Genomic DNA, 22,715 nt, shown 5'->3' on the forward strand with positions numbered 1-22,715 from the left:
TGAGCGTGCATTTCTTTTCATTTTTTATTTTTTATTTTTTTCCACACAGAGGGACACAGAATCAAGCAGCATCAGTCACTTTAAGTTTTTTAATAACCTTTTTTTCTGTCCATGAAAGATAGAACATCAGAGAACAACCCACAAAGAACAGATGACAAAAATTCCATCTCCTTTTTTAAAAATAGACAAAAATATAATGAAAGAAGACATTCCCGTCTTTTGCGGCGACGGGTTGAAAATGGCAAAGTAAAGGCGACACAGTTACCAAGGTGCCAAAGCCGACTAACTCCTCTCACCTTTTTAAAAAATTTTCAATCTGAAAATTGTCTTGTTGAATAAGCTTTTTCCACAACGTATATGACGGCCCACAGAAGAAAGGGGGAAAGAACAGAGTACACAAGCAAGGGATAAAATTACCTTTGTACAAAAATAGATCTTTTTTCCAAGTGTTTTTTTTGTTTCTTTTTCTTTTTTTTTCCACTTGAACATTTTACTGTCTATGCAACAAAGAAAGCAGTGATTGTGTCACAAGCTCAGCTTTTTCCTGATTACACTTTTTGAACATACAATTGCCAAGCAACACATACATTTTGGAGGGTTTAAAGTCTTAACCTTTATTTTTTTTTCCTCTCCCATGATTTTTTGTTTTTTCTCTTCTTGTTCTTTTTTTTTTTTTCTTTTTTTTTTCTCTTTTTCTGAGGTCCCATAAACTGCCGAGAAAGAAGCTGGTTCCTTTGAGTTCAGAGCTGCTGCGATTCTGCTGGTTGATCAGGGATTGATTTTTATAAAGTCAAGGTCGAAAAAAACAAACAAAAAAACCCCTCAGTAATAAAACTCTGAGTCGTGGAACAATTTTGGTCTGAAAGACTTGTCTCCCTCTTTCGACTGTTGGAGATACTCAAGGAGCAGATCTGTCGATATATATTTATAAATATATACACATATACATATTAACAAAATAGCGCTTTATGTTATAAAGCATTCGTGAAGGTAATCATTCTGCGTGGGTGATCCTTGTCTGTTCATTTCCTGCGGGGGGAGTGAGCTCGCACGTCATCCACTTTATGGCTTAAGATACCTGCGGTCACCGGTCACAGTAAACTCAGAGGAGGAGACGTCAGACTTCAGGAGTCGGGGGGAGATTGATTTCTTTAGAGTTGGGTCACCCAGTTGGAAAATATCTGCTTTTCATGATTAAAATCAGTGACATTCCATTTAGAAAAAAAAGAATCAAATCTAGCCTGTATTTTTACAGAAAAAAAATCTTCTCTTGCCACACAGCTTAAGTTGAAAAATGCAAATAACAAATTCTTGTTAGACCAAACTAGCACAACTAACTTTTCCAGGATATAAACACTGTAAACAGCTGCAAACTGGCAGTCAATACTGTCACCTGGATAATTGGTAATAATGCAGGCTACCTCGATGACACTGTCGAGTAATAACCAAACACTGAGCCAATAGGTCATACTGAAGTTATTGCTACTTCTTACAGTCTGAAAATGCACAGATACTGAGGTTTGGTCTGATCAAGCGGAACATCGATGATAGCGCTGTGAGAAAAAGTGCCTTCTTTATTTTTTTTGTCTCATTAAATACTTGTAGAAAAAAATTCAAGTAATGTTGCAGCGCTGCCTCTCTTCCACTAGAGGGAGCTCTCTGCTCTCGAACAGCCGCTCAACCCCTCGTTCCGTCTCACCCAAACTGCTCCCTGACTGGAAAGTAAATGTTGTAGTTCAAGTGTACAATATGTGACATTACAGAGGCGACATCTCAACCGACTCTTTGCGTTTTTCTTCATAATGACAGAGATCATTGGGATCAGTTTCCTGTGGGTGGACTAACATCTGCAAAGATTTCCCTCCACTGGAGGCCATTTGGTGAACCTGGACCCAATCACGATGAAACATTGACACACGGTCATCGAAACGCTGGTGTCATGGTTGGGTTCAACAGTTTAGAGTCCTGATGGTGCCACTGTAATCAGATTATTAGACTTAATTGTTCTCAATTAATATGGTGACAAACTGAAAACACGAGGATGTATGAAATGCCAACAGCTGGCTTATAAGTCCTCCTGTTGCTTCTGTCTGAGTCCATCTCATTTTTTAAGTGATGCTTTAAATGAAGGCAATCACACAATGAAAACTACAGAAACAGAGTTATTACTTAGCACCGCCAAGGAGGTTATGTTTCCACCCATGTCCATTAGTTGTTTGCTGGTTGGTCGGTTTGTGATCAGTATTACACAAAAACTGCCAAACGCATTTTCACAAAACTTGGATGGAGAATGGGTCTCAGCCCACAATAGACCCCCTTTATTTTGGTGCACATCTGGATAAAGGATCCAGGATTTCTGGGTGTTGATTTTATTTTATTTTTCTTGGAATAATGTGTGATGAAAAGAAATCACTGGTGGCTGGTGTCAGTGAGTGAGAACAAAAGGAGACCGTTGGGGGTTGGTGGAGGTATACACTCTACTAAGTGCCATTTTAGTTGGCTAAATTACTTAAAGTACTTTTTATTAGGGCTGTCAAAGTTAGTTTTATAAAATGAAAAGCATTAAATCAAATTCCTCAGAAACAAACCTGAGCCTGAGCAGAAATGGATAAAGTAAAGGGTCTTTTGAAAGGCCAGTTCAGCTTTAAAGCCCTGCTAGATGGTTCTCAAGACAAGAACAAATCTATTTGCATTCACCGTCGATGTGAACTGAGTTTGCAGTACGTCAAGTCTCAAATACCGCTTGCTGGCCAAGCGTACAGCTGATGCAGAGAGCCCTCCTCCACCTCAGGTAGATAGTTTTCAAAGGAGACTCCTGGACAACTACATGAGACAAACCTTCAACAGTGATAACTAAATGGGTAGCTGCAGCTTGCAGGTCGATTGACACTGTTAAATTAACCTTATTTCAGCATATTTTTTCAGTACACTGTGCCTTTGAGGTTATTCTGGAGAATATTCTGGGACAGTATTTGTCTTGGATTGCTGGTTTTTTTTTTGTTTTGTTTTGTTTTGGATTGTTGCAATGATAATAAACCTACATTTGCATAAAGCAAGCATATTTGTCCACTCCCATGTTGATAAGAGTATTAAGAACTAGAAAGAATATTCCTTTAAGGTTAATTTAGAACAGATAAAAAATTGTAATTGACAGCCCTACTTTTTTACATTTGTTTTGAATGGTTTCCCATGAACAACTGAAATGCAAATCTAAATGCAGGAATTGATGATAAAAAAAAAAACAAACAAAACCAAACAAAAAAACACAACAAATGACGATTGAAGTGGCACACTCAGGACTCCATACACCTCACAGATCTAACGATCTAAGTTTATCAGCTCAGGGATTTTTTTTTCCCTTTCACTTGCAGATAGTGTCAAGGTGCTTATGAAAAAGTGTTGAATATGCTGATATATTCATTTTCTTTAAGACCTTGTCTTATATCATGCACAGCAATTATCTACTGTTTAACATGACCTTAAACTCTGCTACGCTCCACCCTTTTTTTCATTAAACACCTTAAAATGAGGCCTGATAGCTGTTTGTGTTCAGTCAGTCCAGGGTGAATGAGCTGGTACAGAATGACTCAATCAAATATGACTAGTGGGGAAAAAAACAGTACTCCAGTCCAGGAAAATGTTACAGCAGACCTACACTTTTAACACTTGTTTCGAAAAGTATCAGACCTGTTTAAGCCATGCCAATATGCACCCGCTCTGTGGACAATCTTTGGAAATGCACTCGATGCATAGTATTGCAGCAGCTGCAGCATTTAGAGAAAGAGAGAGGAGGGGAATAAAAGCAGAATACGGGGCGTAAAGCATCATTACACACAACATGGAGATATTTAACATTTCAGTCCGACTTGAATGACACTTGGTTTGTCCAGAGAAGTGCAGGGAGAGCAAGTGTGTGTCCCTCTGAGGAGGAAAAAAACAATTGGGGCGGTCCTGATTGGGCTCGGGCCAAAAAAATCCAACTCAGAGGTCGAGTACATCAACAGCAGCTCTCCGTTTAGGAACCCGACTCCGCTGTCATGAGGTTAAGTGCCAAGTAACAAACAAATAAACAAATAATGGCTCTGCTGCGATGACGAGCGCTTCTCCTGCATACTGTTAAAATAGTTAAATGAGTGTGGAGAACTGAAGGTCAGAGGGATGGAAACAGAGGTAATTGTGCGTCGCTGCCGTTAAGATCACAACTGAAAACAACGTCAATACTGTATATGGTTGTAACCTACTGTACAGGTAGATATGAGGTGTTTTTGAAGAACAAAAAAAAAAATAAAATAAAAGCTAACACCCTCTGCGTTGAGCGGAGGGATATCTGAGTGTGGAGGTGTAAATGGTGTGCTGAAATTCACATGAAACGAGAAGTGGAGAGGCCGGAAGAGGGACGGGGGGAAAAGAAAAGGAGCTCAGAGGCCGGCCGATGAGACTGTGCGCTCGCTTTCCTGCCGCCCAAGTCTGTCGAGGTTGAATCAGAGGCCGACTGTTTGAAACAGGATGACGAAAAAAGTCCGCTCTGGTGCCTGCTGGTAGCCGTTCAGAGCATCCTGCAGCGTAAAGCTAACGTTGCGGCCAAACCGCGGCAGCCCTGCGAACAAGGGCCGCAAAGATTGTATACAAGAAGCTCTCCCAACCCTCCATCCACAGGTTGACATCAACTTCTACATCGTCCTCCCCGATGCTGCACAGTGCTAACAGAGTAAGACATGGTTGGATTTGTTTGAATTGGGCAGAGACCTGAGGTGTTCTGTTTTTTTCTTTTCTTTTTTCTTTTCCGAGCACTTGCAGTCTTGTTAACCCACCTCTGAGTTCTACTCCAGAAAAGCTCACACTTCGAAAAACAGCTAGTGCAAGACCTGACGTGTTCAGTCGAGTCAGGCAGGAGTTCCTTTAAGCAGACGTTCTGCCACCACCCCCCACCCCACAACCCCACCACCGCTGTTCCCTCCCCTCCCCGAAGTGAGTTCAATCCTGAAAGAGAGAGACAGAGAGAGAGAGAGAGAGAGAGAGAAAGAGAAAGAGAGAGAGAGAGAGAGAGAGAGAGCTCAGGTCCAAGTGTAGACAGCCTGAGGCTCTCCCAGTCCACGATTGTCCTGATCACAACGCTGAGTGTCCAAATATGACATCAATGCTTTTTTTTTTTTTTTTTTTTTCTGTCAACATACCTGCAAGCATAACTGTGGGTGTTAAAACCTGATCATCTCTGCCTTTTTTTTTTTTTTCCCCCGTCAAGATGCAGGGATGGCGAGGATCAAAACGATGGCTCAATACGTTTCTCTTGTCCTCTGTCCGACCTTATTTCAGTCCACTGTTGTCACTCGTGTTGCCGTGTGATTTTCATATATATATATATATTTCTTATTTATATAATTTTACAAGGTATAAAACAGACCAATAGACATGATGAATTCATTGTTTTTGAAAAACACATCAAAGGGAGCCGAGGAGAGGAGGGACAGAGGGGGACGGAGGGATGGAGGGACGGTGGGAGGAAGGGAAGAGGTTCTCCATTCAAAGTCATCACGTGATCTTTCCCTCGCTGGAGAAGGGATTTGAGAAAAAAAGGAACCCCGATCCAAGGCTGAGCGGGAGGCCGGGGAGGCGGAGGGAGGGAGGGAGGGAGGAGGAGAAGCTCAACCCTCTCTGCTATTATGTCATTTGATGAGGGGCTTCTAGCATCTCCATGAGGAAGGTGTCGATGGGCGTGTCGCCGATGAGCTTGAAGAAGAACAAGTGCTCCAGACACTTGAGGCCGATGGAGCGCAGCGCCGGTAACCGCAGCAACAGCTTGGCAAATCTGTCACAACACAGGACGGAAAATGAGACGCGAGGACCAGGACAGCAGCATTACATCTGACAGGACGAGGGAGGGATGGGGAGATGATCCTCAGGAAAAACTAATATAGACACCAGCACAGTGTGTAGCTGCCTCGTGGAGGACTGAGAGGCTGGTATTAATTATATCAGCATATACTGACAGAGCGTCTTATAGGCCGCAGTCAGTAGTTGTTAGGAGGAGTGGTTAGCATTTTCTCGCTCTGATGGCTGTAATCAGGGACTTTATACAGGTCACTGTGCAGGTGAATACAGCAGATTATAGTAGTATAACCGCTGACAGTGTTTATCTGACACGACTACTGACGAGGCTAAACTTAGTTTTGTCTGCTGATTAAGAACAGCAGAACAGCTTAGAAGCTCAGCTGTTTCACATTCTTTTTTATTGTGAATAAAACATAAAAATAAATAAAACTGAATAGAACACATGATGGATGCCATTGATCAAATATCACAATCATGCGCCTACTTGTGAACAGCTGGCGTTCATCAGGAAGAAACAACTGATTGTTGACAAGTTTGTGCGATTAGAGTTTGTGCAGAGAAGTTTGGATAAGAGCAACACGTTCTTGCGTGGGGCCCATTACTTTCCTAATCTGAGAGCTTTTTAACTTACTTTCAGACCTTTTCTGACATCCAGCAGCTTATTTCCAAGGTATAAACATGTAACAAACAGATGAATATTTTGAAAATCTTTTTTTTTTTTCCTCTAATATTTAAACTTATTTCCCCTTTTCTCATAAACATAATATGCATTTTTTTAAAAATCAAAACAACTGAGGAGAAAGAGAGGAGACAGCGCACGAAGAAGAGCAGGACTCACAACTCGCTCATATTCATTTATACACACACACCCATTTATGCCAGGTGAATGTAGCACTGCTACATGTAATTAACCTCTGAATGCTCACATGGATTGCAGATTATGATACATGCAAGTTCAAGCCATACTCTTTTTGTATTTCTCTTATCTCCTATCTCAGCTCAGTGTAACTTCAGTGTTTGCATTCATACCTGCCAGGCTGCTCGGGGTACTTCTGTTTGCAGTAGGCCTCTAAAGATGCGTACACTTTCTCTCTCAGAGCTTCTACCTCGCTGGGGTTGGACAGACCTTTAGAGTCTGTGGAGACAAAAAACATTATTAAAAAATAATCAGCAACAACTGTAAACGCTATAGCAGCAGGGACAAAACTCCTGCTACAATCCGTTCTGTATCTGTGGCCAGATGTTCTCCTCGCAGTAGATGTGGATGTAGAGCAGAGCCCGGCTAACTTATGAGTTGAGTTTTAGCCCGACAGGCTCACTGAGGACGTGTATCACATTCTGGGTTAGTCCAATTAGGACTGTAATTTCTAAGCCGCGCTAATTTAAGCTTCACCGGAGGACTCGTCTTTGATTAACGACACAAACGCGTCATTGATTAACATTTCTGACAAACAAAGTGTCGCACAATTGATCAACAATGAATGAACAGTTGTCGTTAATGGCTGGACTTGATCGCACAGTGTGGGAAAGGACAGCCTGAGAGCCTTTTTAGCCTCAGCGTCCCCTCCTCCACCACCACCCCCACCCTCTGGTGTCTCAATCAGACCAGTCTAGTGAGCCCCTAATTAACAAGGAATCAGGCCGAGAAGTGAACCGAGGCCAGTGGGCCTGGATGTGGCCGGGACAAAATGTGGAACACAGAGGATCAGTGTGTCGGGGGTGAGCAGATCCACAGTGGCCCCCAGAAGCACGAAAGGGAGGCTCCCACATATAGTCATTAAAAAACCTGGGTCATATTCATGGCTCGGTTTAGTGCACTTGGGTGCCATGTGGATGAAGTTTAAATACAGCACAGCATGCTGATCGCAGGAGGGACTCATGCCAAGGCCTCGGTTTAAGGGAACTCGCTGTCAAGGGTTTTCTTTGGACTGATTTTCGCAGGAAAACGCCATAAAAAGAAATGGGTGTCACATTATAAAATAATCCAGAATTCATTAGTTTACCAGCAGCACATCCATCAATCAAACACGCACCGTCACAGCTCTTAGTTTGAGCTTCCCACGTTGTTATGTGGAGTTGGAAGCATGTCAGTTATGCAAGTCATAAGCAAGTCATGATGGCTCTCTTGAGACAAGTCCAAAGTTAAGTTCAAAGAAAACAAAAGAGAGTTAAAAGGTTGTTCCCAATACTCAGCCTACAATCATGAGGTCAAGCTGAGTCAGTGGTGGTCAACCCAAAATCTAAAATTTGAAACCTTCATGCTGGCTTGAATATGTAGTTTCTTCACTTACTGTAGATCACAGTGGATTCAGTCATTTACAGAATCCCAATAGGGACATTTTTTTTTATTTTTTTCCCCAAGTAATCCTCTTCTCCATCCGTATGCTAAGTACACTCCAAACATTTGGTTGAATAAACTGCTTCTGTGGCCCGCTATCATCCTTCCCGAAGCAATAAAGCTCCCCCGAAGAGGTGTGCTTATCCACATTCTGGTGGAAGTATGAATGCTTGCAAAATACTCTGAATACTGATGGGCACTGGAGAAGTGGATTATGCTGCAGGGGTTGTTTGAGAAGTTCTTAGGGATGTTTTGGTGCTTTCCTTCCCGCTGTGAAGTTGTTGCCATTGGAATCGATTGTAGTTTCTTTATGGACGCAGCCTCGGTTTGGTCACAAACCTTTTACCAGCTGCGAGGCACATACGAGGACAGAGTCTGGTCCTTAAATGCAGATTTTAGGTGGAGAATAACTGAGCTTCAAGTCCTTACATGAGTCATATTCTATTTTAGCAATATTAAGGTCAGATGAATGTTGTTTTTCTGGGTAACAGTACGAAGCAGTGGCAGCCCTACAACACATAAAGATCTTTGGACTGGGATAGAAGCAGTGATGGTTCTCACAGAGCCGTCACACATCAGAAATACACTGATACCTATGCTGTGAATGCTTTATACGTAGCATTACTTTAAAATGTTATTTTATATAGAACATTTGAAAAATTCCTTTCACTCAAAGTATATTAATTAAAAATGTTAATAATTTAAAAAATGTTTAATTAATTAAATTTCAGAGAGCGATACTGTACATTTTACTCATTTATTTATCTTACTTACAAATGAGATGATAATAATAATAATAATAATAATAATAATAATAATAATAATAATAATAATAATAATAATAATAATAATAATAATAGGATGTTTTCTTACCTCCACCAAGGAGGTTATGGTTGCCCTAAAAAATATGGACTAGATTTCCACAAAACTTGCATCCCGACCCAGAACAGACCCCATTAACTTTTAACTGTGCGGATCCGGATAGACGGACAGATCCAAGACATGTTTTCTCACTTTCTTCAAACATTGTAGGATAGGGTGAGATTTGTGTTAATTTTTCAGGGAACAATGTGTGGATAGTGATGAAATCAGCTGTATTTAGGTGGCTGGTATCTATGAGTGAGGACAAAAGGGGATTAGTAAGTATTAGCTTTACTGAGGTCCATCCTATTCGTAAATTCAACTGCAACAAGCTGAAACACCAAGACAATTAAGTGATTCAAAGAAACTGGCGACTGTTTTCATGGCCTAATTGTTGAAGTTTTTGAAGCAAAAACACCCAAAATTTCATGGTTATACTTCTTTGAATTATTCTAACACCTGTGATTTATTTTCAATTATTTTGATTAAAACAAGAGTGCACTCTGGGTTACTATGATGCAACTGTCACTATTTTGAGAGGTTTTACAAATCAGTAATCAAACAGTTAAAATCCTGCTTTTATCTTAATACAAAAGTGATAATAATCTGATCATAATTGACTGCATAACACTCAAAGGAGACATTTTTCTGCATTGAACACTATGTAAGCTTTACGTACATTTTCCTGATTATACTTTCATACTTTTGGCGCACTTTAGACACTTGAGGACTGGCGGCTGAGTACTTTCACAGAGTGGTACTGGTACATTTACATTTACAAGTATCAAAATACCCTTTGAACCTTCCGCAAAAGCTAATTCAACTGATTGTTTTGGTTCAAAGTCAGACTAAGACGAGAACAAAAAGACAGCATTGGACAGATGCTCTTGTAAAACACCTTGAAACACCTAATGTACAGCTCCTCTCAGCTGCGGCAGCAAATAAAAGCAATAGTTACCTGGGTTGAAAAGGACTATAGCTCGAAGGCACCCCAGTTCTGTCTTATCCATCTGCATGTCCCTCATCTTTGACACCAGCTCTGTGAGCACTCTGTATAAAAGGGACACACACACAGACACACACACACAGACAGAAAAAAAACATAGTCAGAGATGTGTCTCATTCAATGGCAGTTTGTTTAATCCATCTTGGCAACCACACTGTTTTTGTGTTCTAGCAGAAGAAACTAACGGGTGCCAGAGAAGTTAAGATCACAGGAAAGCATTCAGTCTAATTGGTACATTTTTGTAAATGACACACCGCGCTTTAAGTGAATTATCCAGAATCCAGACTGGGACATTAAAAATATGGTTTAACTACTATCCAGCTCAAATCTATTTAAAAAACAAATACACACAAGTGTACATACTCTGAGCCCACATAGGCACAGTTAGATCAGTGGAAAAGTTTACAACCCTGCAGAGCCATTATATTTAGTACAAGGTTTTCATAAAAGGAAAGCCACAGAGTAAACACAAGCTGTAATCGTACACCAGCACTCCCACTGTCTCTGTGTGACATCACTGGTGGGAGTGTCGGCGCGTGGTGGAGCCGCTTCGAACTCCTCACCCCTCTTTGACTCGGTCACACCCTCTCCTCAGCCGCTCTTTATTTTTCCCTCTCGCTCCGTTTTCTACCCCTCCGCCGCCCCCCCCTCCACTCGGGTAGTAAAGTCAATTGTGGCTCTTAGCTCATTCTAATTCAATTTGCTCCAAGGAGGAACAACAGGCCTGGAAAAAAGGAGAAAAAAAAGGGAAAAGAAAAGACTCAAGTGTTTAAGTTAATCAATCTCTTCATTTGTACGGTGGAGAGAGAGAGACGAGTAGATCAAGGAACTATCAGTTCTCTGTATCTTAATGCTCGCCACGGTTAATGGCAGGAGATGGAACATGTCCTGTGGCTGTGAACACTGATGATTGAACACAGAGGCTGGTGATTGTGGGGGGGAGGGGGGGCAGAGAAGCGAGAATAGCGAAGACGAACAGATGCAAAGCCAAAGATGTACCGCTGCTTGAATGAGTTGATGACAGCACCTGATAAATTAGCTAAGCTATGAACTGATGATCAGAATTGTTGATGGATAAATAAAAAAGCTAAAGATGTTGCTCATATCTTTCATAACTGCCCAAATCATGTGCATCAGTTCAGCTCAGGGTGTGATCCTGTCTGAACAGACACCTCAGGCTCATGTGAGATTTCAGTCTGTCAGACAGCTGGAAAGTCAATAACAGTCACTGGAGTGGTTCCTGCACACACCCCACTTCACAGTGAGTGACTCGCGCATGGATTTTTTTTTTTTTTCCCTTTTTGACATTTTCTGAGCAGGTCAGTGTTTCTGTGTGACCACTGACGCACACAGGTGTACATATTTAATATAGTGGAGTCAATCAATAGTTCCTGTGCTGCTTTCACAATGAACACTTGTGGCTTCCAGCTGAGGTGTAACTGAAATATTACGCCTGAGCTGCTCAGTTGGAGGAAACCTTAAAGTCATATACTGTAAATGATGAAAGCAGTTTGTAATGAAACATCTTCATCAGTGGGTGATTGAAGTTGTAACTAAGGTTTTATTAGAAGTTATTAAATGACTTGTTAATGTTTTAAAGATGAGTCAAAGGTATTAATAAAAACTCATTTGACCTAAAATAGCAAAGTTACGCTGACTGCTATAATAACTTTTCACAAACTGGCAAGCAGTTCTCAATTAATGGCTTTTTACTAAGGTATGAAACAGGAATAAATTATCAATCACAAAGCACTAGCTAGAATTTACTAAAGCAGGAGTTCTCAAACTTTTCGAATGATTCTTCATATTAAATGTGCAGCTCCGCTTTGTCACTACTCACCACCTGACCAAACAAAATCCAACCCAGACTGAAGCTGCCAAATGGCTTATATGTATTAATATCTGTTCATACAGAATGTTCCTTTCGTTTTAAATGTAATACATGTTCTTGTATCAGTGTTTTGTATTTTATTTTGATAAGTAAGTATTTGGAAGATACTTTTTGACATATTTGTTAAGATCTCTGGTTGTTAAAACATTTCCAATCACTTAAACTCTTAATGGCGATTAATCCATTAATGATTAATGATTAAATATTGACATGATGAGATGGAATTATAGAAACATGTATTATTTTCCTGAAACCCCTTAAGGGCCCTTAGAGGTCCCTGGACCCCACTTTGAGACCCACTGTTCTAAAGAATGCCCAAAATATTACCACTTTTTAAAAAGGCTTACTTAATAACAGTACTACGTTTATAACAATTAATAAGTCATGTATGAATGCTTAATAGAGCACCTAAAGTGAAAGCAGATTCCAAACCTAAATTAATGGCTTATTACTCATTGATAAAGTGTTCAATTATCAAATAATAATAAATTATTTATTAGCATTAGCAAAACTAGTATATGTAAAAGTTTCCATTTTCTAAAAGACAGCTCTTCTATAGAGAGTTCGCATATTTAGTTGTTGATACACTATTAATGCTTAACAGAGCAGTAATAAGCCATTAACAGACTGTCTTATAACCCAAACTGTGCCTATACTGTAAGCCAAATAGTATTTGTCACTTGTATTAATGGTTTATTAATGACTTCTAAAACTAATATTTATCAACTCCCAAGTAAGCCATGAGTTGCCCTTTATAAAACCACTTAAAAAGTATGTTTAATTGGAAAATGCTGGTTATTATAGGTGCCCTGTGGAGTTTACTTGTATGCAAAGTTTCTGTTTACATTCAGCATTTTTTCTACAGAAACACACTGTGTATCTTTGAGGACATTTGAATAGATTGATTGATGTGTTTCTTGGTGTTTTACCATTACCAGTATATCAGTGGAATACCATGTAATCATTTGCAGACATGTACATCTTGCCATCTTCATGCATGTGTGTGTGTCTTCAAGCATGACAGGAAAAAAAAAAAAAAAAAGAGTCAACCATGCCTAGAAACATTGCTCAAAAACTCCACAGAGTACCTTTAAAAGGAAGTTCCATAACATAATAATGACCTGTCAAAGATGGCTCCCACTCCGGCACTGTGGGCGCTGTTGCGGTGCACGTGCAGCCCGGTCGCCAGCAGAATCCCGTCTTTAATTGCTATCGAACGGTGCGAAAATGATGCAATGAGGAGTTCATTCCAACCTGCGGGAGAGATGAGGGGAGGGATCGAGGAAAAGTATGAAGGAAAAAAGAAACACAAGCAAATCCCAGCACAAAAGTTCACACAGCATTCAAGCAAAATGAAACTGACAACAAAGGGGGAATTCCTATGAATCAATTAGCCTGCGCGGTAAAAGCGCGCAGCTTTCTCAAGCACAGGCATCAGGTTATTACCAAGACATTTGAATCATGCTTTCTGAAGAGACAAGCGTGTAAAAGGGATGAACTGTGCCTGCCATCGTGATAAAGACAACAGGCTTGATGTGCCAAAGCAGGGGCCTGACACAGAGAGCAGCGAAGACACAAGACGCCGCCTTCTGAGTGACAGGGCTCCTTTAAATGTTCTGCCTGGCAACACTCGCCTCTCCTCCCCAGAGTTGAGTTGGGTATGAGAGGAGCCGGGATGCTTTTATCTGTGATACAGCAGAACTAAAGCGGTTATTTATAGAAAACCTGAGAGCCGAGAAGAGACGAGCTCTCCAGAATAATGTCTCTCTCTCTGCCTTGCTGAAGTCTCTCCATCACTGAATGTGCGCAGGATATATATATATATATATATATATATATATATATATATATATATATATATATTTATATATATATATATATATATATATATAAAACTCCCATCATTCCTTATCCTGCGCACATTCAGTGATGGAGAGACTTCAGCAAGGTGCGGGATGGGTGTGTAATAGCATTTTTTCTTCCTCAAGGTGGATTCCGAATATAATGGTGTAATTTGGAGCGACAGGCAGGCAACAGGGGCAATGTGTTGGGAGAACCCTGAAGACCTTCCTGCATGTGATGTTAGCGAGTGGAAGAGAAGTGACAGATGATTCACTGTGTGTTTTTAAGCTGCCGCCTCTGTGATTCTGAGCGCTTTGCTTGCTTTTCCACACGGAGCAGATCCCCACAATGAGCTGTTGTGACCTTGGTGGGTCTGACTCTTTTCTCAGTCACGTGACCGAGAGAGTTATTCATGGTTATGGCCACATTAGTCTACTCGAGCTCTGTTTTGCTTTGAATCTTCTCCCTAGATACGGACCGAGAGCCGGCACTAGCATCTCTAATTCAGTGTTTTCTCACAGAGAGGTTGTTTCAACTGCTTAAACAATGATCTTGTTTTTTCTGCTGTATATTCTACTGTCAGTGGGTATCATACAAATTAAACACGGGTTATTTACTGTAGGTAGCACTCAACAGCATATTCTATTGGTTAGCCATTAGCAGGCTGTCAACCATTGTTTTATCTTAAAGACAAAGCGTCCGTATTTTACTATTTAGAACAGTACTGATATGCTTTTTTCTTTTTGTATGCTCTTCTCACAACTGTGCTGGACAAACATTTCCTCACTTTCTCTCAGTATATCTTACACCTTTTGCTTGTACAGTAAACTAACTCTACTAAACCTGCGTCTTATCAGTCGACTAATCAGTCATGCTAATTGAAACCATCTGTGCGGGTATACAGGGACTTTAAAATAACTGGTCAGAATTAAAGTTATCAAAGAGCAAACTAATCTAGACACGTTTGCTCACACAGTAACGGCTCAAGTAGTCACAGGGTGTTTATCAGCTTACCTTACAACATCTATATTGGGCACAAAACTTTTAAGGACTTTTACTGCTTTTTTATCAACGTACCTGCTCGTAGAAGGATGACCTGGTCGTCCAGTGGCAGCTCAGAGAAGTGGGGGATCCTCTTGGCCCATTCCACTAGGGTGAAGAGCTGTTTGTCAGCCGCCTGACAGATATTTGTCACTGGGTCGTTGGGCTGCAGATAAACAGACACAAGCGATCACAAACCTCGAAGTTAGAAATTAAGATGGTCATAAAAAACCTTTTTCAAATGGAGGCAGGATATTTTACAGTTTAATAAAAGTTATTCTCTGTAATGATTTGTCAGGTCAAGCCACCTATCGCCACATGCACATCCACGCTTACAGGAGTGCTAGGCGATGAATAATATCCTCTAAAGAGGAGCTTGAAGGAAGACAAAACAAACAGTTACTCTGTACCAGCCCCGTGCAGGAAATACCTGTAGAGAGAGCTGCTGGCAAAAAAAAAAGAGACTTTCTATGGGGACCTTTTATCCGACACACAAATCAGCCCTTTGGATGGCTAGTGGAGCTCAAGAGGCCCTTACTGACACTCCACTGACACTTCACAACATAACAAGCGCTTAGGAGCTCAAATGGGACTTCATTACCAGACTGAGCAGGGCTTTGTAACACTATAATGATTATTCATACTTGTGGTAAAAATGATGACTGTGGGACTAATCCTTGCAGGTGACTGAGACAAAACTTTGCTAAAAAGAACAATTTTGCTTCATTATCTGTCTATTTTCATATTTCCAAGAACGTTCTAAGTCATACATATTCGAAAGGAATGATTGTAGTCATTCATGCCAACATTTCTGAGAAGGAAAAACAATACACTTGGTCTTGATAATAGATGAAAAAAGGGCAGTTCTTGGTAAATGGACTGTGCGTTACTGTGCACTGTGCATTTACTGCTCAAAATAGGAACACTGACTCATACCTGAGGGAAATTAATGGTTCAGGTGAGCACTACAGTCTTTTTGATTTCACTTTGTTAGATCCACTTAAGCCTTGAGGAAAGATGAGCATAAAAAGCTGGAAGAGGGACCTCACAGCTCTCAGTCACTGACATAGCTTTTATTCTAATGTACGTTGTGTAAGACATCATGCATACACTTTTAAAAAAGCCTCTCTTCACTTTGTGGTTTAAATGGCTTAAGTGTTTCTGTGACCGTAGCATATATATATATACTGCTACTTTGAAAGCATGGGCCATCAAAATGTAAAAATATGCCTCTTTTCCTCTGTGTGGTATTTAGGTTCATGTCTTGTGACTGGTTTGGCACATAAGAATTGATTTTGCAGAGCTGCTCTTGGCGGTGCTGGCTCAGCCATGTGTTAGCTGACCAATCAGATCAGACTGGGTATTCGGGAGGGTGGCCTTGAAGAGACAGGACCTAAAACAGAGTGTTGAAGACAGAGGGCTAATACAGTGATTCTGCACTGGACAGTATGAGAAATATGAGCATGTAATTGCACAGTGAAGCACCTTAACCTCTCAGTAGTAACCCGAAATAAATGTATGAACCTGAAAGTGAGCAAATATGACTCCTTTAAATAATTGGTCAAGTTGGACTCCCTTGGAATCAATGATGAAAGAAAACATTATGTTCTAGAAGTTGATTTCTAAAATTGTTTCTATGCTGGAAATTACATTATGGTGCTTAAAAATGTTGAATTACATGATATATAATTATAGTTTCTTTTAACTCAAATATAAAGGAAACTAGTCATTTTAAAAAATAAACTGCAGTTCAGGCAGACAGACTCTCTGTGCCCTTAATGTCAGAAACAATTCTGAACGTGTTAGCGTTTCCTGAGATGATCATTTCTGTGTTCAGCTGAAGCGCAGTCCAAAGACAAGGGCTGCTTGTCCTTTACTGTCTTGATACATCAGATTGGGAGGCATTATTCTTTAACCAACAGGGAGTCTGTGAGCAGTGGTGGAATACTAATGCAACACACATACAGTACGACTATCTCACTAAAATGTAAATCCACCGAGGCAGAGGGGGGGAAAATCCAAAACAATACTGTCAACTTCTGATGAGTAATCTACCATCATCCCTGGGGGACGTACCCTTGATATGTATGTGTGTAAACAAAGACTGTGCGCACATGCTTTGCATAATTTTAAATCAAGTAAACATCCTTAAATTCTAAGTATCCCTGTGTGAACTCAACACTCCAACAAAAAAAAGTCAGCAACTTCTCCCCATCTCCCCTCTCCAAATCCCACCGATCGATGCTAAAAGCTCTGAGGATCCCGACATCAACTGCGGCTCTCAGGAGAAGATTAGTTCAAGATGAAGGAGAAAACATCCCTCCACTCACATTCTCCTCTTATAATACGCAGGCCAAAGACTATCCCTTCCTCTCCTCCACATTCCCTCCCTACGGTGTGAAACTCACTCTGACTGCAAAGTATCACAGATATGAAAAAACAAAACAAAACAAAACAAAAAAAAAACTTAAAACAGAAACAAAGCCTACACTGTTTTGAAAACTGCAAGCCTTCCTTTTTTTTTCTTCAGGAGGAGAAAAAAAACAGGCATCCTATGAATATTTCAGCATCTGATCTCCGTGGGAGACGTGGACGGCGCGACACTTATTCGCTAGCTGCACTTCCTCTCAAAAAAAAAAAAACCCCACACAAACAGATTCGGGCTAATTCATTCCAAAGGGCAGCCCCAGCCAAAACAAAGAGAAACAAAAAAAAAAAAAGGGGGGGGGGGGGGGGGGGGGGGTGGGTGTTTGGTGTGCAGCACGGTCGAGCCACCCCTCCTCATAAGAATACAAGTCCCAGGGTTCTCGTTAAACATGGCGAGCCTCATGAATGTTGTATGGCTATCTTAGCCGTGTTTACACTGACCTGGTTTCTTTGCCTCTGTCTGTGGAGATGACAGGGGAGGGGAGCTTACACTCTCCTGCAACAATCCTCAGGCATCACATTACTGTACTTACTGTTCAAGTCACAGAACAGCATTTAGGATGTTATCAGGCCACAATGGAGGAGCCCACTGTGACCTGTGAGGGAATCACATTAACCCCCATGTAGGAAAGCACAAAAGCTCGCCTGGGAACACCTCGCAACTCAACTGTACTACTACGACTACTACTTCCTCCTCTTCTACTGTAAAGATTACAGCTGAAAAATAAGAAGCAAGAAAGGAGGACGCCTGGGAAAAAAAATGAATCTTGAGACTGAGAGGGAGAGAAGTTATATAATTTACTGGATTTCAGCCCCTTTAGCAGATTTTTTAAATGCCTGCCACAAACAACTTCGTCTTCACTCCCAGCAAATCAAAGGGTTTACTGCCACGCACGCTCCGCAGCCATGGTCGATCATCCCAGCAACTTAGAGAAATGCCAGGCTTGCATACTGTCCCATGAAATTTTCATCACTTGGGGAGGAGAGACTAAAGATTTGCCTTTCAATTTTTCATTATTCTGCTTGAACCAGACTATACTGGCGTGACAAGCGAGAGGAAATTGGGTACTCATACCGATTGGTATGAAAATGAATTACTCAAGTGTCCCACTTTTTTGGATTGAAAAAAGAAAACTGTCCTCGCATGTTGCAAGCGGGGATGAATCATCAGCTAATTATCATCTAAATAACCGCAAAACTTCTTGCCCTAAGTTTTGGGAAAGATAAGGAACTCAATCTTTGTGTTAAATTAAGATAAAGAAGGAGAGAAATTGATAAAAAAAAAAAAAAAAAAAAACAGAAGAAAAGAAACTCCCTCAGGATTGGTGAATGATAGCACCCTCTCCCTCCCCCTCCTCCTTAGGAGACGTTCTCTCCTTGCCTGACTGAAAGGAAATTACTAACGCCTGTTTAACTCCTGTTCTAGGTCACCATGAGATAAACACACTTTATTCAGGTTGGCCAGACCCCAGCCATTAGACAGTGGCGGTGGCCTATTCATGGTGTACACTCATGGCCTGTGCCCTGTGATCAATTATAGCACGGGGCAGCGCCTCTCAATAGAGACCTCACGGGGGGGGGGGAGGCCCGTGGTCAGGACAGCCTGCATGCTGATATGCTGCCAACATTCTGGGCTCCAGTTTTGGTGAGAGGGTCAGCTCAAAATATATTTTCTTGCTTACTCCTAGCAGATACTTTCAGTTTTAAGACACAGTAAGTCCTTTTTTCTAATTTAATTTAATTTACTGTTTTTCTAAGTTGTCTTGATTTGAAAAGTCTAATCCCCAACAGAATGTACTGCTGTTTTTTGCCGCTGCTTTTGGACTTTGGATGGCAGCAGACAGAGAGCCATGTGCTTAATGACGCACTGGCATTGCCAGCCACTCATTTCCACTGGCCAGCATCAAGAACATCAACAGGAGGGCTTAACATGTGAGCAAGAGTTGCGAGTGCATTGCCATCGCCACTTTAATCCAATAAAGATAAAGTTAAACGGATACGTTTTGCTGGTTCTCAAAATATTGACAAAAGAAAAAAACTCAAACATCAGTTCCTTTAATCTCTCATTGAATGCAAATGATTTAAATTTTATAGTGTATGTGTAAAACAATTAATTAGTTTATTAGTTACATGCACAGTATCAGGAATTTTGAGAATTTGCTAACATAATATGATCCCGATTGCGATGCCACTTAAAAACAATGAATCTTTCAGCTTCAGTTTTCATCTCTCTTTGGCAGGCAGCGGGCATCCAGGGACCCACCATGGCTGAGCCCAAACACACTCAGTGCATTAGTGTGTCTGAGCTGCCAGCCGCTCCCCCATGACTCCCTGCTCGTTCTCCCTCTCCCTAATGTCAACGCTCATCTCCTACGTTTCCATCTGGCCCCCCGAAATAGCTCCCATTTACTCACATAACAGCCTTCACATTTCTAGCTTTACTTCACAGGACATTTCCCTCCCCTGAAGCAGATGAATCCCAGTAGAAGCCCTTCCCTCTCCCCCTCCTTCCTTCAGTCTCACCCTCCGCCCCTCCTTCCACCGCCCCCCCCCTGCCTCCTTTGGTAGGCTCCTGCACAGCTCCGCTGTTTCTCATGTTCCAGCAGAATTCCTGAGAAAGTCGAGGCTTTGTGGGATGCTTTCAGGAACAGTCTGCCTGTTGCATTATTCATCACTCTTAGTCTCCTCTGTGTCAAAGACAGCCCACAGTGCCCAGCTGATACTGAGGGGATAGATGAGGAAACACACAGCTGAGTGACGGGGCTGATACAAGGTGAACAGGTAAACCAGAGCTCGAAACCATAAACAGTCACCTCCAAAGGGACTAAAATTGGGAGGACAAACGGTAATCACATCCAGAATTCATCAGCATATCTACCAGCTGTCAGAAGGGTAGTTGATAAACTTCCTGTGTGTCAGCCTTCGACTCAAAACAAAAACAACCACACGCTTTAATGAAGTTTACTGGAAACAGAGAAAAGCTTTTCAACCATCAAGTCCCAATCCCATTCTACATGGTAATTCTCACTGGAAATTGAGCACCACATTTACACTGGAAAATGACACAAGTATGCATGCGTAAGATGTCAGTATGCAGACACATTTATCCATTTCTGAAAAGCTGGATATAGGAGCTACTTGCAGCTGGGAAAATTTGGGAAAAGAATGAAGCCAATGTTGGGACAGCTCCAGGAAGATTTCGGAAAAAGCAGAAAATAAAGTATTCGCCAACAATCTGAAGAACGTTTTGCTTATTTTCTCTGTGTCTTACTGGCAGCTGTGTTGGAAGCATTTACATTGTGACTGTCTTGTATCATTGGATATTTGTGCAAAATAAGGCGTTAAGTTCTAAAGTACTACTGCGAAAGCACTAAAGATAAGTTAACAGGACACTGTAAGGACAGGCTTAAGTCTACTTTAAATGTGCAACATCATTGATTAATGATATATTTCAGAAGCACTGACACATAAGAAAACTGTTTAAAAGTAGTACAACTATGATTAAATGTCAGAACAGAGAAAGAAAGTAGGGTCTGGCCTGGGACCTTGGTGTGTTTTCTTTTGGGGATGGGGCTTGCAGCGCTGAACATTATTGACTGATCAAGAACTCGCAGTATTTTATCTGATGCAGAAGACCAGTTTCTGTTTCACAGATTTTTGTTGTATAGTTGCGTCAAAAATGGTGTAAAAGACAGCTGTTGCTTTTGTGTATGTTCAGGCTGTAGGAACATTGTAGTTCCCTGAAAAGTAGTTCTGGACATTAAAAGTTCTGGGTGGAAACACGGCTGAAGTATTTCACTTCATGTCTGTTGTTCTAGGCTCTGACACCCCGTAAATATGCTTTGTACCATGCCAGCAATAACACCTGATGAGGTGGTCTGACATATGAAAACAGACATGTGAGATAAATGGGAATCTGTTATTTTCGTTGTTAGGACACCTCCGAGTGTTTCGATGCAACTAGACTATTATGGCCACTAACGATGGTGTGAAAGAGAAGCCTTGTTAAAACTGTCTTCCATTTTCAGTGATAATTTGCAGTCAGGCTGAGGCAAAAACCCAAATAATGCATGAGAATTATGAGAGAAAACATGCTTCCCACCAGCCCCTCGGGTAAATCTAAACAAATCATCCATTGTGTGTGTGTGTATGTGTGTGTGTGCGTGTGTGCGCCCATGGGCATGAACATGTACACAAAGCAATGACTTGTTGGGGAATGACACAGTATGTGAGTGTTTGCCAAAGAACGTATAAAAATACCAACTCACCGAGTTGGATGGCACACCAAGGTTGGTCTCAATGTAGGTCTCGGTTTTGGGTTCCACCGCCTGCTCCGCCTCCAGAATCTTCTCCACGGGCATGTCCTCATTGGCACAGCTGGTCGACTCCACCTCGTTCTCATTTCTATCCTTGGCTCGCTGGCGCTCCTCCTGAACGGCTGCATGTAACAAAACTGGTTCCGGTCACTACTGCTGTTTTCTGTTTTGTATTTTAAAATATCAATATCAAAGTTAATAGAAAGATTCAGGATTGGAAAGCTTACATGTTTTTGGTAACAAAGATTTTAGTTAAAGGTTCAAAAGCTTCTTTTAACAGGAAAAGGGCTCTACTGTAAAAGACAAGTAGTCATAAATTATTAAAGCTGCATCAATACGTAGTTTTTGAATTGATTCAAATGACTATGGGCACTGTGACAAACTCACAGAAAATGATTAACCAACTCCATGGTTCTTTTAGCCTCTTTTAGCTGATTGTTTTGGTTTTCCATCACATTTACTGTTTGGAATCACTCTTACCACTTTTCAAGCAGCATCAGGGCAGCTGTGTTCAGCAAAAAAGTTCGAATAAACAAACTTTGCACTGCCAGACGAGCACCGAATGGAACAAAGTTAGCTACCATCTGATGAGGTAAGTGGAACATGTAGTAGCTGAAAAGCCCTATATTTTTCTTGGCTTTCCTGAAGGTTGGTGGGGATCAACAGATGGAATTTTGGACTCATCAGGTCACCACAAATACCACTCAAACATGAATGCTAATATTACTCTGTATCTACTGACATTATGCAAGTAGACAACATGTTAGAAACAGCAGTTTTGTAACATGATACTATTTCAGGGCTTTGTGTTTTTCAGCTTTGTTTTAGTCACTTTTACCTCCGAGTGGCCAAACTTTTATTGATGCAGCTTTATTTCAGGGTTTTCATTCAAACACGTTCAGTGAGAATTAGAAATGTGCTGCAAGATCATCATTTTTGCAAGCAATTTTTTCTATCAGTGTGGTTACGTCACTCCAGCTCTTTCCAAATCAACTAGTCTTGATTTTTTTCTACAATCAAGTATTGTTGTTTCTAGTGCAACAATCAGCCTTACCTATGAGATACTAAAAAACAACTCATTGCTAGAGGCATTCTCTAACGATGACAACCGCAGCGGGAACCACACTGGTATATCATTTTTTTCTGCTCTACAGAAAAATAAAT

The 22,715-nt window shown here is 41.0% G+C and overlaps 1 protein-coding gene across 6 annotated transcripts in view; it reads right to left on the reverse strand.

Moving 5' to 3' along the window:
- Positions 1 to 70: 70 nt before the first annotated feature.
- rxraa (retinoid X receptor, alpha a) overlaps positions 71 to 22,715 on the reverse strand; it is a 113,204-nt gene continuing 90,559 nt past the window's right edge. For 2 of the 6 annotated variants that reach the window (XM_037118318.1, XM_037118317.1), the window contains exons 5-10: positions 21,504 to 21,688; positions 14,845 to 14,974; positions 13,047 to 13,179; positions 9,987 to 10,078; positions 6,859 to 6,964; positions 71 to 5,806 (exon numbers count right to left, since the gene is read on the reverse strand). In XM_037118318.1, the coding sequence (XP_036974213.1) occupies positions 5,659 to 5,806; positions 6,859 to 6,964; positions 9,987 to 10,078; positions 13,047 to 13,179; positions 14,845 to 14,974; positions 21,504 to 21,688 (794 nt within the window). In that variant the 3' untranslated portion in view covers positions 71 to 5,658. The remainder of the gene's footprint in view (positions 5,807 to 6,858; positions 6,965 to 9,986; positions 10,079 to 13,046; positions 13,180 to 14,844; positions 14,975 to 21,503; positions 21,689 to 22,715) is intronic. The other 4 variants (XM_037118316.1, XM_037118315.1, XM_037118313.1 and 1 more) reach the window with 2 other exon arrangements.

This window comes from Acanthopagrus latus, chromosome 12, assembly GCF_904848185.1.
Source record: "Acanthopagrus latus isolate v.2019 chromosome 12, fAcaLat1.1, whole genome shotgun sequence".
NCBI lineage: Eukaryota > Metazoa > Chordata > Actinopteri > Spariformes > Sparidae > Acanthopagrus > Acanthopagrus latus.